The sequence below is a fragment of the Protomyctophum bolini genome (genome assembly GCF_963924005.1).
Source record: "Protomyctophum bolini genome assembly, chromosome: 23".
NCBI lineage: Eukaryota > Metazoa > Chordata > Actinopteri > Myctophiformes > Myctophidae > Protomyctophum > Protomyctophum bolini.
The window spans coordinates 25,143,283-25,160,782 of record NC_137884.1 but is presented as its reverse complement, the minus strand read 5'-3'; the positions used below and the strand labels follow the sequence as shown (position 1 = coordinate 25,160,782).

The 17,500-nt window shown below is 44.7% G+C and overlaps 2 protein-coding genes across 5 annotated transcripts in view; both read left to right on the top strand.

Moving 5' to 3' along the window:
* creb3l2 (cAMP responsive element binding protein 3-like 2) overlaps positions 1-4,193 on the top strand; it is a 33,222-nt gene extending 29,029 nt beyond the window's left edge. For 2 of the 4 annotated variants that reach the window (XM_080757835.1, XM_080757834.1), the window contains exons 11-12: positions 1-64; positions 794-4,193. The exon at positions 1-64 is cut by the window's left edge and continues 273 nt beyond it. In XM_080757835.1, the coding sequence (XP_080613961.1) occupies positions 1-64; positions 794-866 (137 nt within the window). In that variant the 3' untranslated portion in view covers positions 867-4,193. The remainder of the gene's footprint in view (positions 65-793) is intronic. The other 2 variants (XR_013963601.1, XR_013963602.1) reach the window with 2 other exon arrangements.
* Positions 4,194-9,032: 4,839 nt separating this feature from the next.
* Positions 9,033-17,500, top strand: part of dgki (diacylglycerol kinase, iota) — a gene marked incomplete at both ends in the record, with an annotated part of 45,286 nt that continues 36,818 nt past the window's right edge. The window contains one exon of the mRNA XM_080757498.1: positions 9,033-9,235. Coding sequence (XP_080613624.1) covers positions 9,033-9,235 — 203 coding nt within the window. The remainder of the gene's footprint in view (positions 9,236-17,500) is intronic.

Sequence of the window (17,500 nt, the reverse complement as noted above, 5' to 3'; positions counted from 1 at the left end):
ACGAGACGCAGCAACAACAACAACATAAACAACAGAGCAACAACATTGTTCTGGAGCTGCACAGGTAAACACACCTGAGCGTCACACCTGTCCACACCTGAGCGTCACACCTGTCCACACCTGTCCACACCTGAGCGTCACACCTGTCCACACCTGTCCACACCTGAGTGTCACACCTGTCCACACCTGAGCGTCACACCTGTCCACACCTGTCCACACCTGAGCATCACACCTGTCCACACCTGAGTGTCACAACTGTCCACACCTGTCCACACCTGAGTGTCACAACTGTCCACACCTGTCCACACCTGAGCATCACACCTGTCCACACCTGTCCACACCTGTCCACACCTGAGTGTCACAACTGTCCACACCTGTCCACACCTGAGCATCACACCTGTCCACACCTGTCCACACCTGTCCACACCTGTCCACACCTGAGCGTCACACCTGTCCACACCTGTCCACACCTGAGCGTCACACCTGTCCACACCTGTCCACACCTGAGCGTCACACCTGTCCACACCTGTCCACACCCGTCCCCCGGGGGGAACGGAAGGGGCCTTTCAGAGTAAAAGCTCTCCTGGCACTCAAGCGCCTTTATTTTGAAAGATACTGATGCATCCATTGTGTTAATAATTGTTATACATTCTATCACTGTTTCCAATTGTTTTATTCATTATGTCAATATTATGTCTCTCTCTCTCTCTCTCTCTCTCTCTCTCTCTCTCTCCCTGTGTGTGTCTCTATGTCTCTCTCTCTCTGTGTGTGTGTGTCTATGTCTCTCTCTCAGAGTGGATCAGAGGTGGAACGACAGCAGCAGTAAGGTGCTCCATCTGGATCGGACCGTCAACGAAACGTCCTGAGTGACCTTCGACCCCCCCCCCCCCCCCACCCATGACCTTCGACCCCTCCCTCTCCAGAGCATGCTTCAGCGTCATCATTGTCAGCGGTGTTGATTTTTTTTGTCGTTTTTTATCGTGAGCTTGTAGATCTGCTATTTCTATTCTTATTTTATTTGAACACATTTTGGCCAATGTTTTTTCTTATATTAGCCCATTCTGACCGGGAACCCGTTTTGGTGTTAGCATCATGTTATGCTTTAGCTATTGAAAAATAGCAGATCTACAAGCTCTTAGCGCGCCACCGAGTGGCGCGCTAAGAGCTTGTAGGTCTGCTATTTTTGAACGACTGACATTTTTAGAATCTGATCTCAGGTCAGAATGGGTTCATCAGACCAGTGTGTGGTCCAGTGGAAACCTCGTATGAATCTGATCTCAGGTCAGAATGGGTTAAAAGTATCTCTACTGCAGAAATGCTCAGACGTCACAGGAAACGGTCCAGATAAATCAACACTTTGCTTTGAGTGAAAGTGCAAAAGTACTAAGTTGTGCAGTGGAAAATATATACAGCAGATCTACAAAGCCCAGTCTGCGAGCTTGCAGATCGGCTGTTTTCAACTAGCCAAAGTTAAAATGGGTTTTTTTTTCAATTTTAATCCAAATCTACAAAGTTTTCAAATAATTGTAGTCGAGTAAGTAAATAAATACATAAAAAGTACAATATTTGCCCGTAGGTTACAGACGATTTTCAACGATTTGAGCGTCTAAAACGTGTTGCACTGAATAGAGGAGGCGGGGCCAATCGGCAGGGACACGCCCATGTGTCTAGAGGAGGCGGGGCCAATCGGTATGGATACGTCCAGAGGAGGCGGGGCCAATCGGTAGGGACACGCCCATACATCCAGAGGAGGCGGGGCCAATCGGTAGGGACACGCCCATACGTCCAGAGGAGGCGGGGCCAATCGGTAGGGACACGCCCATACGTCCAGAGGAGGCGGGGCCAATCGGTAGGGACACGCCCATACGACGGCCACGCCCATCAATATGTCACCGATATGTTACCGAATAATTTATATAAATGCTCACAGCCAATCACATGGCAGAGATTTACATTTATAGTGTCCTTCATCACCAAATGTCTTCGCCAAAAATATCAGATCTACAAGCTTGTCTAGAGATCTGATATTGTTGGCTTTACGTGGTTAACAAAAGTGGCATTTTTAGTGTCCGTGATAACCTGGACATTTCGGTACGGTCCCGTCTGCGTCGTGGAGGTCGTTAGACGACGCTGGTCTGTCGTGGGTTTGTCGGCGTGCCGTTAGCGTTTCATAACGGTCGGGGATTTTCTTTTTTTTTTTTTCGCCCCCGGCAACAAAAAGGGGATCGATGGGGTTAAAAAAACGACCAAATATGGGCGTCCAGAGTTCCCCTAGCAGGAGGCTGGTCTGCGTCAATATGAGGTCTCAGGCGCGGAGCGACAGACTGTCGTCAGTCATTTTCAACGAGAGGCTAAATTACAACGTAATGTTTAAAACGCCAAAAGGGGTTCCCGCCCCAAAATGCGTTAACCTTTAACATTGTTAACTTTTACCGTTTATTTGGGGGCCCGCTTGCAGTACCATCGCGGCCCAACAGGTTGAGAACCAGAAAACAAAAACAAAAACAACATTTTATAGAAACTCCGGTGGCGGTTTAATTTTTTGGTAATTTACGCCTTAATTAAGAGTAGTGAAAATAGCAGATCTCCAAGCTTGGCGTATCTGTTTATTAGCATTAAAAGAGTATTTTTTTAAATGATTAATAGATAAAGGAACTGTTTTGGACCGCGCGGCCATATTGTGACATGTGAGGTTTTGGCGGGAAAGAGACGGTTTTGGCAGGAACCACAGCGTTTTGGCGGGAAAGAGACGGTTTTGGCGGGAACGACAGCGTTTAGGCGGGAAAGAGACCAGGAGCTCTGTATTTATAGAAACCTTAATTTGTATATTTTTATTTTGTTTTTTTTAAATATTGTCCCGCGTATCGTATAGTTGCATTTCATTCGCTTTATTTTATTTCCTAAATATATATTTTTGTCATTTTTGTCTTATTATTATTATTATTATTATTATTATTAATATTATTCCATTCCAGTAAATCGTACAGTAGTCTGGGTGTGGAGTGGGAAATTTGGTATATCGTTTTTGAGTGGTGCAACCACTATGACAGCTATGTGTGTGGCTGTGTCTGTCTGTCTGTCTGTCTGTCTGTCTGTCTGTCTGTCTCTGTCTGTCCCATGTGTCCCTGGCTGTGTCCGAGCACGAAAATAGCGTTATAGCGTTTGTTCACCACCAAGTGTCACTGTTGCACAGCCTAACACACAGACACACAGGCCAGGGAGGAGGGCTAGTACAGTACAGTACAGTACAGTACAGTACCACTCACTTCAGACAGGTCTGATCTTTTTTATTATCCTAAAATATTGACTATATTAATACATTCATGAATCCACTTGCTGACCGGCTGTCGGTGTTGATACATAACGTCACTTTTCCATTCACTGTAGTAGAAGGAGATGCGGGGAAACCGCAGATTTTCGCCTACAGGAAATGCGTCGCCTGCGACCATGAGACCCGTTTCTGCATCGCTCTATAGAGAGTACGCACATGCATGATTTTCCCATCAGGACACGCCCCCCCCCCCCCCCCCCCCCCCCCTCATCTAGACTGCCGTACCACCTGTTTCTAAATGTCACATGATGCAGGAGGCAGCAACATGTTGTGTTATTGAAAACAAGCACTTCCAAACTCTGACACTGACAAAAATAATGAAATGCAGGGCATTTCTCGACAGAAAGTATATAGCTCATAACGTTTCTATGGTGGATTTTCATCAAACAAAAACATTGCAGATAAAAAGAGGATATAATTTGAGCTTTTCGTACATGCTGCAATGTTGGTGAGTTTTAACATTGTTTAATGCAACCAGACAGGACTTTTCTAATTGGATGTATGGGCTGGCAAGGCGTTTCCGCATAACTTCCAGGTATGATGATGTCACGCTCATACCCTCTTAGACAATATTTCAGGCCAATAAAAAAAACTATATACCAAAATGTCCCACTTTAAACAAAACAAAGCTTTTGGCTGCCAGACTATACAGTATGTCGTTATTGTTTTGATACCTTTTTATTTTGTTCAATTTATTATTTTATTGTGCTCTTTTTTTATAATATTGTTTATTTTGTATGTTTAATGTCGTGTACAGAACTTTATTCTACATTCAGTAGCAGCGTGGGGATAAAAATTATAAAGAAATATTATATGATCATTCATTTCTGAGTCTCCAAAACATTTGTAAATAAAAAGGTTTGTAAGGGAATTATGTTCGGTGTCACACTTCTTTGATCACATTTTTAAAAAAGATTAATAAAATAAAAAGAAGGAATTTATCTCGGATACGTTTACAAAACAAACACTGAACTAAAGACAATTAACATTAAACCTGTGTATAAAACCGGCCATGAGATATTGAGAGAGAGAGAGAGAGAGAGAGAAGAGAAGAGAGAGGGGGGAAGAGGTCAAGTCAAGTCAATTTTATTTATAGCACATTTAAAAACAACAGCAGTTGACCCAAACTTGCCAAAGGGCTTTCCAGAACAGCTAGACCGTACGTAGTCTATCACAGTGCAATAATAAAACATGTTATACTATTGATAAAAACAGGCCAGAACAAACAAAATGACAACAAAAACAATGAACAACAATAAACACTAAAATTCAGACTAAAAAGGTGTGTTTTCAGGTTGGATTTAAAAAACCTCCAGGGTGGGGCTAGCCTTGATGTGGAGTGGAAGACTATCCCTATCCCAAAGGGTTAGTAGGTCCAGCTACAGAGAAAGACCGGTTTTCAGATTTGAAGGGGGGACTGCAATGAGTTTGAGAGTGGAGTGGATCTGAGTCTCCTGATGGTAGAGGGGAGCTGTTATTAGTTCAGAAATGTAGGAAGGGAAGGCAAGGCCATTTAGGGATTTAAATACTTAATACTTAAAATGTATTTAAATACAGAGGTACTGAGGAATGGGAGAGACAGGCAGACAACAGACAACGGTGAGAGAGTTGAGTGGGAGTCCAGGATAATTTATCTGCTCACTCGACCCTGACTTCTGGGTCTCCCAGAAGAGAAGAAAGAGAACCAAGAGAAAACCTTGAAAATAATGATCAACAACAATCTAGTGAATATATTTGGTTGCTATAAAATGTCAACTTAACCTCAGTGAGTGCTATATGTGATAATGAATTGCATTTTTATAGCGCTTTTCCAGGTGCTCAAAGTGCTTTACAATGGTTCATTCATTCAGACGTTGGGAGGTGAAGCGGCGAACAGTCGACGCCAGCGTCCTCACTTCCCCACATTCACACACCGACGGTGGCGAGCTCACACCGACCGACTCATCGGAGGCGATGTAGGGTTCAGTGTCTTCTTGCCCAAGGACACTTCCACATGTGGGCAGAAGGAGGAGCCGGGATTCGAAGTCGAACCACCGACCCAGGGATCATTGGACGACCTGCTCTACCTCCGCTGTTTATGTAGCAAACACAGTAAGATGGAAATTCTCCTGCAGGTTCTTGACAGGAATTAGTTTGAGATCCACTGACACAAACATGAGGTTTTAACCCTGTGAGAACCACTGACAGAAACACGAGGTTTTAACCCTGTGAGAACCACTGACAGAAAAATGAGGTTTTTCAGAAAACATTTAGGATTTAGATTCCTCTTTTTTGTTAGAATCGGCCTACACGTGCATGCGTGCGTGCGTGTGCGTGTGTCCGTCCGTCCGTGTACAGCCAATCTCCGGCACCGTTAAAACCTGGTCGATGCCAAACTTGGCACAGACACTCCCTGGATGCCAACGATGAACCTCTGCCCCAGATTCTGTCCATAAATCCCGCAACATTGAGCGACTGCAGTTTCTTCCAGCGCTGAAATGTTCCTTTTAAGCAAAATTACATTTATAGTAAATGTTGCCTTTATATAAGTTGTTAGCAGCATGTCACAGAGTTACCCAAGGGAGTTGTCTTGGAACACTGAGAGGTGACATCTATGATAGACACCTTTATGAACACATCTGTGAAGAATGATAAAAGCACACCCACAACACCAGAGGGAGTTGCAACCCAGATTCGGCACAAACAAAGGGACTAAAAGGAGAAGGAACACAACCACCCTAAAGACTAATCATCGTGTATTCCTGCACTATACCTGCATCGAGTGATCTTGGTACATAGAAGTTGATCTATTGAAGATTCTGACTTTCAAATGTAGGCCTACATCATTTTTGTTTTGATTGTATTGTTGTATTGTTCTTTCTGCTTTGGTTAATGTAAACGTATGTTTTCTCATGCCAATAAAGCCATTTGAATTGAAAATTTAGTGTGTGTGTGTGTGTGTGTGTGTGTGTGTGTGTGTGTGTGTGTGTGTGTGTGTGTGTGTGTTCTGCATTTTTGGAGCTGCAGAATTTGTTCCCATCATCAGCAAACTCAACATATGGTGTGTGTGTGTGTGTGTGTGTGTGTGTGTGTGTGTGTGTGTGTGTGTGTGTGTGTGTGTGTGTGTGTGTGTGTGTGTGTGTGTGTGTGTGTGTGTGTGTGTGTGTGTAATTGCTCCTACATGCTGACAGAGGGAGGTAGAGCGGCGTGTGTGTGTGTGTGTGTGTGTGTGTGTGCGAGTGTGTGCGTTCAGTCATGATGACATTGTGTGCGCGCGTTTGGGATAAACCACGTGCGCGCGTGTCCGCGTGCGCCCATAATTTCTCACCCTGCTGTCCTAGTTTCTGACTGTCTGATGATGCATGCTGCGGAGGGGGCGGGGCTGATGCGTGCGTGCGTGCGTGCGTGAGTACGTGTGTGTGCGGGTGTGTGTGTGTGTGTGTGTGTGTGTCACTGCAGTCACACCATAGCCTAAAGAAATCGTAGGTAGCAGACGTCTCCGCTCTACTCTGCGGAAAGTGGGCGGTCCCGAGAGGGGACGCACCCGGAAGCCTATTCAATGGCATGTAGTCTTCTATTTCTTGGTTGGCGAAATGGGCGTGAGAGTGACAAGTGAGTGAGTGACAAGATGTTGACACAAAGGCGCATTCTAGTGTAGGCTATATGCTGCTGCGTCGCAACATGGCTGCCAAGTTATGACTCTCTAGTCGAGTGGTTAGTGTATGTGCCTTTGGAATTGGCAACCCGGGTTCGCCTCCCTGCCGAGGCTACAATAGTTTTGTTTTCCGACGACTTGCGCGACGGCCAGTTTACATCTGATGCTCTCCTCCGCGTCAGATGTAAGCTGCGGACAAGCATAAAAATGAAATGTGTCACCCGGCGGTGAGAAGGAGAAGGATATTTTTGATTTATTGATTTAAATATGTATTAACAGTTTGCAGAATTACAATACATTTCAAGCACAAACTCAATACAAATACTGTTAACTGTGAGTGAACGACCCAATTAAGCATTACACTTGTTTACAACAGGGTCCACATGGTTCAATTCATCAAAACATTTAGAGACGTATAAATAGACACTTCTATAATTATAGTTAAAGAACAGAACAGGAATTCATCATAAAACAGTGTTCCGTGACCGGGGATCGAACCCGGGCCGCCGCGGTGAGAGCGCAGAATCCTAACCACTACACCACGGAGAATGAGGTTATTGATGATGAGAAGGGCTGTGGAGGGTGAAGTGAACGCGCTATTTTATAAATATAAAGTTATTTTCAATGTCATCATGGATCAGGGTTACAGTAAATGACAATGTAATTCAGCCAGGGGTGCCATGGATGAAAAGATTACAGGGGTGATCTGAAGCAAACATGAGAACCACTGCTTTACATTTCTTCAGACGATTTTTCAATGTTTTGTTAACAGTTTGGAGTGGACAGAATGTTACTTCGAGGTGCCCACTGCCCAGGGGGCGTTTGACTCCGTGAAAGAAGAAAACTACAAGTGAATACCCGCCCAGTGGATGGGCTGCAGCTGCATCTGTTCCATTGGCTAGTGCCTATCTCACTGCCGGGTGACACGCGCTTGTCGGCAGCTGTCTCTGCCGCAGAGGAGAGCGTCAGCTGTCGGCTGGCCGTTGCGCGCAAGTCGTCGGCGGACGTGGAGCTTTTTCTCCATCCACCAGCTGTCTAAAAACCGCCGAGACGTCTGCGCCTACGATTTCTTTAGGCTCATGTCTGGCTGCAGCCAGAGTGTGTGTGGGGGGTGGGGGGGTATCCCAGAATGCTCCTCTCTCTCATCATTCTCATGGGACAGACAGACACATACACACGCACATAGATATGTATACACACACACACACACACACACACACACACGGCTGCTGCTGCTGTAACATTAACAAGCAGCAGGCTGACCGACGGTGTGTCGTCTAGAGCGGATCAAACATCCTCCTTCTCCCCGCCGTCCCGGAGCCTCTAGAGCGGATCAAACATCCTCCTTCTCCCCGCCGTCACGGAGCCTCTAGAGCGGATCAAACATCCTCCTTCTCCCCGCCGTCCCGGAGCCTCTAGAGCGGATCAAACATCCTCCTTCTCCCCGCCGTCACGGAGCCTCTAGAGCGGATCAAACATCCTCCTTCTCCCCGCCGTCCCGGAGCCTCTAGAGCGGATCAAACATCCTCCTTCTCCCCGCCGTCACGGAGCATCTAGAGCGGATCAAACATCCTCCTTCTCCCCGCCGTCCCGGAGCCTCTAGAGCGGATCAAACATCCTCCTTCTCCCCGCCGTCCCGGAGCCTCTAGAGCGGATCAAACATCCTCCTTCTCCCCGCCGTCACGGAGCATCTAGAGCGGATCAAACATCCACCTTCTCCCCGCCGTCACGGAGCCTCTAGAGCGGATCAAACATCCACCTTCTCCCCGCCGTCCGGAGCCTCCGCAGCGGCCACGTCTGGTCGTTCGACCCGCTCCCCTCGACATTGCCTCCTCCTCCACGGACATCAGCGGGGCGTGCAGCTTTCTGTGACCGGGGGACAGTGATCTGTAGCCCGGGGGACAGTGCCGAGAGGAGAGGCCGGGGACGGTGATCTGTAAGCCGGGAGACAGTGTTCTGTAGCGGTATATCCCGGGGGACAGCGAGAGGAGAGGCCGGGCCCGGGGGTCTCCGTGACGGTGACATCCAGGAGGGACGATGTTCACGGACACGGGGGGTCCGTGCAGCATGGACCCCCTGCGGGCAGAAGAGGAGGATGAAGAGGAGGAGGAAGGGGTGGAGGAGGAGGGAGCGGGCGGAGGAGGACGCCTTTCGGCCGGGGAGGGAGGCCTGCTGAGCGGGGACACCGTCAGCTCTCTGCCCGGGAGGATGGAGCTGGGGCTGGAGGACAGGCTGAGAGGACTGGCCTTCAGGAAGCAGACCTCTTACAGGTGAGAAGATCTGTCACATTTTAACTGTATGTGTCTGTCTGTATCTATCTAATGTCTGTCTGTCTGTCTGTCCCTACTTGTCTGTCTGTCTGTCTGTCTGTCTGTCTGTCTGCGATTCCATCACATAACGTCTGTTTTCTCCATTTTGGTTCCATTTGTATATAGCTGTAGTAGCCTACTGTGGTTGCTTTTTTAAGAATAGCCTTTTTGTGTGTGTGTCTGTGTGTGTGTGGGGGGGGGGGGGGGGGGGGCTAGCTTGCCTTCCCGATGCAGACCACACGTATCTCATACAATATTCAAGAATTATGCAGTTGATGAGGATATAGTCACTTTTACAGTCAAAGCCAGATTACAGGTCCTTCCAACCAGACTCAATCTCTCTCTCTGTGGTACCCTAACACGTTACCTCCTGTCTAGAAGAGGCATTCCTTACCAAGGTGCTTAAGGATGCTATTATACAGCTTGGCTACAGATGTAAACTATACTTGTGTTCATATTTGGAAGCCTCGGTAATGTCCATAAATCAGTGGTGAGGGGCCTGCAGATTGCAGGCATGCCCAATAAGCAGAGAGCTAATTAAGGCATCTGCAAAATTCTGTTCAGTGTCTGCAATAATTGGCAGTCGCCATATATGGAGAAGGCGATGCTTCCTGTACCCGTGATCTGTGTATCCTGAAGCACTTGTAGAGTTTTTTTTCAAGTTTGCGCATCCACTATTGTTTGTGTTCAAGAGATTTCTTGTAAAATGTGAATGCAGTGTGTGTATGTGTGTGTGTGTACACAGGGGATTCCTGCATTGTATGGGAATTGTGTGGTCACATTTATATAAACACTAGTCACACACACACACACACACACACACACACACACACACACACTGACGCTGGTCAGAGCGAAGATTGAGGAAATGATGCAGTGAGACGGAGAGAGAGAGGCAGAGAGAGACAGAGAGAGGCAGAGAGATAGAGAGACAGAGAGGCAGAGAGAGAGAGGCAGAAAGAGAGACAGAGAGAGGGAGACGGAGAGAGAGAGAGGCAGAGAGAGAGAGAGAGAGACAGAAATAGAGAGAGAGAGAGGCAGAAATAGAGAGAGAGAGAGAGAGAGAGAGAGAGAGAGGCAGAAATAGAGAGAGAGAGAGAGTTCCCTGGGTAGCCTGGTGGTCACAAGTTACAACCAGTGTTCTTTTTGGCATCACATTTTTATTTTAGTTTTAGTCGTAGTCTCTTCAATAGTTTTAATTTAGTTTCAGTCACATTTTAGTCACCTGGAATGTTTTAGTGTTTGTCTAGTTTTAGTCGACTGAATGCATGTCTTAAGATTTTAGTCGACTAAATCTATGGTTGATTTAGTCGACTAAAATGTATTTCGGCGGGCCTTGATGCCGTCATAATAGCCGATCTACAAGCCGATCTACAAGCTCACAACGCTTGTTGCGAACGCAGTGAGCACTTACTATGAGACCTAGCAGATCATGTCTGTCTGTCTGTCTTTGTGTGTGTGTGTGTGTGTGTGTGTGTCCGTGTGTCCCCCCTTTGTGCCCATATATGGAGCTGAGTGATTTGTTTTTGGGACTCCTTATATGGTTATGGTTATGGCTGAGTCATGGTGACATCAGTGTGATGGCGTGGTTGTCTGTCTGTCTGTGTGTGTGTGTGTCCCCTTTGTGCCCATATATGGAGCTGAGTGATTTGTTTTTGGGGACTCCTTATATGGTTATGGCTGAGTCATGGTGACATCAGTGTGATGGCGTGTTTGTCTGAGCTGCGTTCGCTTCCCGCGTTTGCGCGTCTTACTGGTATATACAGACACTAAATAGACTCTGGAATGTACACTGAACAATGCACATTTATATTTTAGAAATCAGCCAAACTATTAAAGCTGCATCAATGATTTTATCGGGTAGGCCCTAAACTTATGACCATGGGTCGCGTTATTGATCGCGGGAAGTATTTTGGGTACTTCTTGATTCCACCTTGTGTTTTCCTTCCTGATGACCAAAGTTACCATCCGTTCCCCACCGGATTATAAATGTCACGATGTGTCACTTACTGTGAAAAGGGTTTTCTTTCGTCCAATGCTCTTGGAGAGTTCGACCCCATTTCTACACCAATGTAGGGCTATCCTGACACAGAACCTCCTCTCTGAGCCCAGAGCGCAGGGTGAGGTTCCAAACAGGGCTATCCTGACACAGAACCTCCTCTCTGAGGGAACGGCAGAGGGTGAGGTTCCAAACAGGGCTATCCTGACACAGAACCTCCTCTATGAGGGAACAGCGCAGGGTGAGGTTCCAAACAGGGCTATCCTGACACAGAACCTCCTCTCTGAGGGAACAGCGCAGGGTGAGGTTCCAAACAGGGCTATCCTGACACAGAACCTCCTCTCTGAGGGAACGGCAGAGGGTGAGGTTCCAAACAGGGCTATCCTGACACAGAACCTCCCCTCTGAGGGAACAGCGCAGGGTGAGGTTCCAAACAGGGCTATCCTGACACAGAACCTCCTCTCTGAGGGAACAGCGCAGGGTGAGGTTCCAAACAGGGCTATCCTGACACAGAACCTCCCCTCTGAGGGAACAGCGCAGGGTGAGGTTCCACCCATCTGTCTGTGTCCCTTTTATGCCCATATATGGAGATTTCTGTATGGCTCTCTGTGTCCCTTTTATTCCTATATATGGAGTTCTGTGTCATGGCATGCCCAAATATGGAATGTTGTGATGTCAGAACAGGCCTGCAGCTCCATATATGGAGCCTGGGCAGGAGCCCTGTTGTCCAGAGCCCGGGCAGAGAGAGGCCTTTTGTGTCGGTTCTGGAGAACCGTGGCCGTGGGTCACCGGGCACGGCGCTCCCAGTGGGGGTGTGGAACGCGTGTGGAACGCGTGTGTCCAATGTGAAGTCGGTGGGGCGAACGGTTCTCGAGTTACGTGGATTACAACACGCGCATGTACATGACGTACTGTACGCACAGAGACTTTGGTGCATTTATAGATAGACTAGACCTGTGCCGCGCTACCATCTTTTTTGAAAAATTATAAAAATGTGGCGCAAATCTTGGAATATATATTCTTTGAGAGCGAACGTATTTAACTCAAACCGTTGCTTCTGGGGGGGGTCCCTGGAGGCTGGAACAACATATTTTCAGATGGGGGTCCGCGGCCAAATATGGATAATTTTGCCACCTCAAACCTCAAAAAGGTTGAGCACCACTGACAGAAAACGGCAGTCCACACCAATGCAAACATTATCCCCAAATAGCTCTATAGTGTGACAGTAATCATTGCTATAGTGTGTGTTCAGTAACAGTGTTAAATAGCTCTATAGTGTGACAGTAATCATTGCTATAGTGTGTGTTCAGTAACAGTGTTAAATAGCTCTATAGTGTGACAGTAATCATTGCTATAGTGTGTGTTCAGTAACAGTGTTAAATAGCTCTATAGTGTGACAGTAATCATTGCTATAGTGTGTGTTCAGTAACAGTGTTAAATAGCTCTATATAGTGACAGTAGTCATTGCTATAGTGTGTGTTCAGTAACAGTGTTAAATAGCTCTATAGTGTGACAGTAATCATTGCTATAGTGTGTGTTCAGTAACAGTGTTAAATAGCTCTATATTGTGACAGTAATCATTGCTATAGTGTGTGTTCAGTAACAGTGTTAAATAGCTCTATAGTGTGACAGTAATCATTGCTATAGTGTGTGTTCAGTAACAGTGTTAAATAGCTCTATATTGTGACAGTAATCATTGCTATAGTGTGTGTTCAGTAACAGTGTTAAATAGCTCTATATTGTGACAGTAATCATTGCTATAGTGTGTGTTCAGTAACAGTGTTAAATAGCTCTATATTGTGACAGTAGTCATTGCTATTTTTATTTACTCACAGTGAAAGGATGAAGTATTGAGTACATTTAATCACAGTGAAAGGATGAAGTATTGAGTACATTTACTCACAGTGAAAGGATGAAGTATTGAGTACATTTACTCACAGTGAAAGGATAAAGTATTGAGTACCTTTACTCACAGTGAAAGGATGAAGTATTGAGTACCTTATACTCACAGTGAAAGGATAAAGTATTGAGGACCTTATACTCACAGTGAAAGGATAAAGTATTGAGGACCTTTACTCACAGTGAAAGGATAAAGTATTGAGGACCTTTACTCACAGTGAAAGGATAAAGTATTGAGGACCTTTACTCACAGTGAAAGGATAAAGTATTGAGTACCTTATACTCACAGTGAAAGGATAAAGTATTGAGTACCTTATACTCACAGTGAAAGGATGAAGTATTGAGTACATTTACTCACAGTGAAAGGATGAAGTATTGAGTACATTTACTCACAGTGAAAGGATAAAGTATTGAGTACCTTATACTCACAGTGAAAGGATAAAGTATTGAGTACCTTATACTCACAGTGAAAGGATAAAGTATTGAGTACCTTATACTCACAGTGAAAGGATAAAGTATTGAGTACCTTATACTCACAGTGAAAGGATAAAGTATTGAGTACCTTATACTCACAGTGAAAGGATAAAGTATTGAGGACCTTTACTCACAGTGAAAGGATAAAGTATTGAGGACCTTTACTCACAGTGAAAGGATAAAGTATTGAGGACCTTTACTCACAGTGAAAGGATAAAGTATTGAGTACCTTATACTCACAGTGAAAGGATAAAGTATTGAGGACCTTTACTCACAGTGAAGGGATAAAGTATTGAGTACCTTTACTCGCAGTGAAAGGATAAAGTATTGAGGACCTTTACTCACAGTGAAAGGATAAAGTATTGAGGACCTTTACTCACAGTGAAAGGATAAAGTATTGAGGACCTTTACTCACAGTGAAAGGATAAAGTATTGAGTACCTTTACTCACAGTGAAAGGATAAAGTATTGAGTACATTTACTCACAGTGGAAGGATGAAGTATTGAGTACCTTATACTCACAGTGAAAGGATAAAGTATTGAGGACCTTTACTCACAGTGAAAGGATAAAGTATTGAGTACCTTATACTCACAGTGAAAGGATAAAGTATTGAGGACCTTATACTCACAGTGAAAGGATAAAGTATTGAGGACCTTATACTCACAGTGAAAGGATAAAGTATTGAGGACCTTTACTCACAGTGAAAGGATGAAGTATTGAGTACATTTACTCACAGTGAAAGGATAAAGTATTGAGTACCTTTACTCACAGTGAAAGGATAAAGTATTGAGTACCTTATACTCACAGTGAAAGGATAAAGTATTGAGGACCTTTACTCACAGTGGAAGGATAAAGTATTGAGGACCTTTACTCACAGTGAAAGGATGAAGTATTGAGTACATTTACTCACAGTGAAAGGATAAAGTATTGAGTACCTTTACTCACAGTGAAAGGATAAAGTATTGAGGACCTTTACTCACAGTGAAAGGATAAAGTATTGAGTACATTTACTCACAGTGAAAGGATAAAGTATTGAGGACCTTTACTCACAGTGAAAGGATAAAGTATTGAGTACATTTACTCACAGTGAAAGTACAGCAGTAATAAAACACTAAAAGGTGTATTTAGAGTACTCTACTTGAGTAGAAGTACTTGGATACTTTTCCAGGCCTGCTGGCAGGAAGTGTGAGATGGTAATCTGTGCTTTGAAGTAAAGATTTGACCATATGAGGTAATATGAAAGAGACATCAAAGTGTGTGTGTGTGTGTGTGTGTGTGTGTGTGGGGGCACGTGTAACCTATCTGCCAAATATTTGTCACGGTTTGTGTAAACGTGCGTGTGTGTGTGTCCATGCACGAGTGCACGTGTGTGTGTGCGCACGTGCATGCGCTCAGTGTTCCAGAATAACTACCCTTCTTTTCATCTATTCTTAGATGTCGTTTGACGGTGTGTTCTGAAAGACAGCCTGTGTGTGTGTGTGTGTGTGTGTGTGTGTGTGTGTGTGTGTGTGTGTGTTTGTGTGTGTGTGTGTACGTCATTTTCAATTGATCGGAATCGCATCGGTACATCCCTATAAAATGTGTTGTTTTCCAATTTGACCTATAAATGGTCTTCACACACACATTCACACACACATTCACACACATATTCACACACACATTCACACATTCACACCATGGAAACCATGCAAGGCACCAACCTGCACATCAGGAGTAATCAGGGGTTGCTCAAGGACACTTTGACACTAACTCTCGGGGGGCCCACAGGGTTCGAGCTGGCAACGTTGTGTCCAGACTGTTGCCTCTCGAAATGTCCAAATGCTTCCGTCATACAGTCTGGAGCAACGGAAGCTCAGATCACGAGTAAAATATAAATGCTTCCGTCATACAGTCTGGAGCAACGGAAGCTCTGATCACGAGTAAAATATAAATGCTTCCGTCATACAGTCTGGAGCAACGGAAGCTCTGATCACGAGTAAAATATAAATGCTTCCGTCATACAGTCTGGAGCAACGGAAGCTCTGATCACGAGTAAAATATAAATGCTTCCGTCATACAGTCTGGAGCAACGCAAGCTCTGATCACGAGTAAAATATAAATGCTTCCGTCATACAGTCTGGAGCAACGGAAGCTCTGATCACGAGTAAAATATAAATGCTTCTGTCATACAGTCTGGAGCAACGGAAGCTCTGATCACGAGTAAAATATAAATGCTTCCGTCATACAGTCTGGAGCAACGGAAGCTCTGATCATGAGTAAAATATAAATGCTTCCGTCATACAGTCTGGAGCAACGGAAGCTCTGATCATGAGTAAAATATAAATGCTTCCGTCATACAGTCAGTCTGGAGCAACGGAAGCTCTGATCATGAGTTAAATATAAATGCTTCCGTCATACAGTCTGGAGCAACGGAAGCTCTGATCATGAGTTAAATATAAATGCTTCCGTCATACAGTCTGGAGCAACGGAAGCTCTGATCACGAGTAAAATATAAATGCCTCCGTCATACAGTCTGGAAGCCTCCGTCATACAGTCTGGAAGTCTTCATAAATATGAAGATATAAATATTTTTTTATAACTTTATTTATAAGATTTTTGTAGACCAACAACCCTACATATACCCCACCCTCCCCGGTTCCATCACAAAACAAGACAACAACAAAAAAAGCAACAATAAAATAAAATAAACGGGTAGTAAAGGATATAAATAATAAATGAATGAAATAAATAAAATAAAATTAGCCTTTTACTAGATTAAGGGGCTACACAGTGAACCAAATGACATGTAGGAAAACACTTAGGACACATCATCAAAAGACAGTGAAAGGGTGAATTCAAGGAAAGGGTTAAGGGGACCAAGCCTTTACAAATTTCTGGCGAGATTTGAACCTGTTGTATCTGAGCTTCTCCAATGGTATAAAGGATAGAACATCCTTGACCCAACTTGTAAATGTTGGAGGTTTATCAGATTTCCAATTGCGGAGAATAAGTCTCCTCGCTATGAGTGAAGCAAGAGCTATGAAATTGGCTTGGGGAGAGGTAATTGGTGCATCGTCGTTTGGGAACTCCAAATATAGCAGTTATCGGGTTGGGCGCAATTGGCATAATAATGACAGATGGTTGAGAAAGCATCAAAAATACTATTCCAAAATGGGTTCAAGGAAGTGCATCCCCAGAACATAATGTCCAACAGAGGCTGGCTCCAAATGACATCTTATACAAGTAGAGTCAATGTCAGGATACATTTTAGATTCGAGAAATGCAAACGATGTACTATTTTGAATTGAATTAGGCAACGTCTAAGACATGAAGAGGTAGTATGAATACGCCTCAAAGAGAGTTCCCACGTCTCTTCCTCCAGCTCTAAATGCAGGTCCTGTTCCCAGGCTGATTTTGTTTTATCCAAGAGAGGAGGGCCAATCTCCTGTAAAGCCTTATATATATATTAGATTATGCTACCTTTGGTGTATGTATGGGTCCCAGTCTAGTATGGTGTCTCTTATCTGGCATAGCTGGAAATGGAAAGTGTTCCTTAGCAAAACTTCGAACTTGGAGGTATCTGGAAAAAGTGAGAATTTGGTATAGCTCATGGTCATCTTGGAGGTTTTTTAAAGGATATGAAGATATTTTAAAAGATATTTTGGTGAACGGAAGTGGCAGCTTCCTTGCTCTGATTCCGGGATGTGTAGAGCCATATAGATTCGGAGATCGTGGAATAGTTGTATGGCTGTACGGCACTAAAACCTTCACAAACATTTCCATGTCAAGAACCCCCAAAAATGTATGTAATTGGGGGTGGGGTTTGGTTTGGGGCGGGAACCCCTTTCGGTGTTTTAAGCATTATGTTATACTTT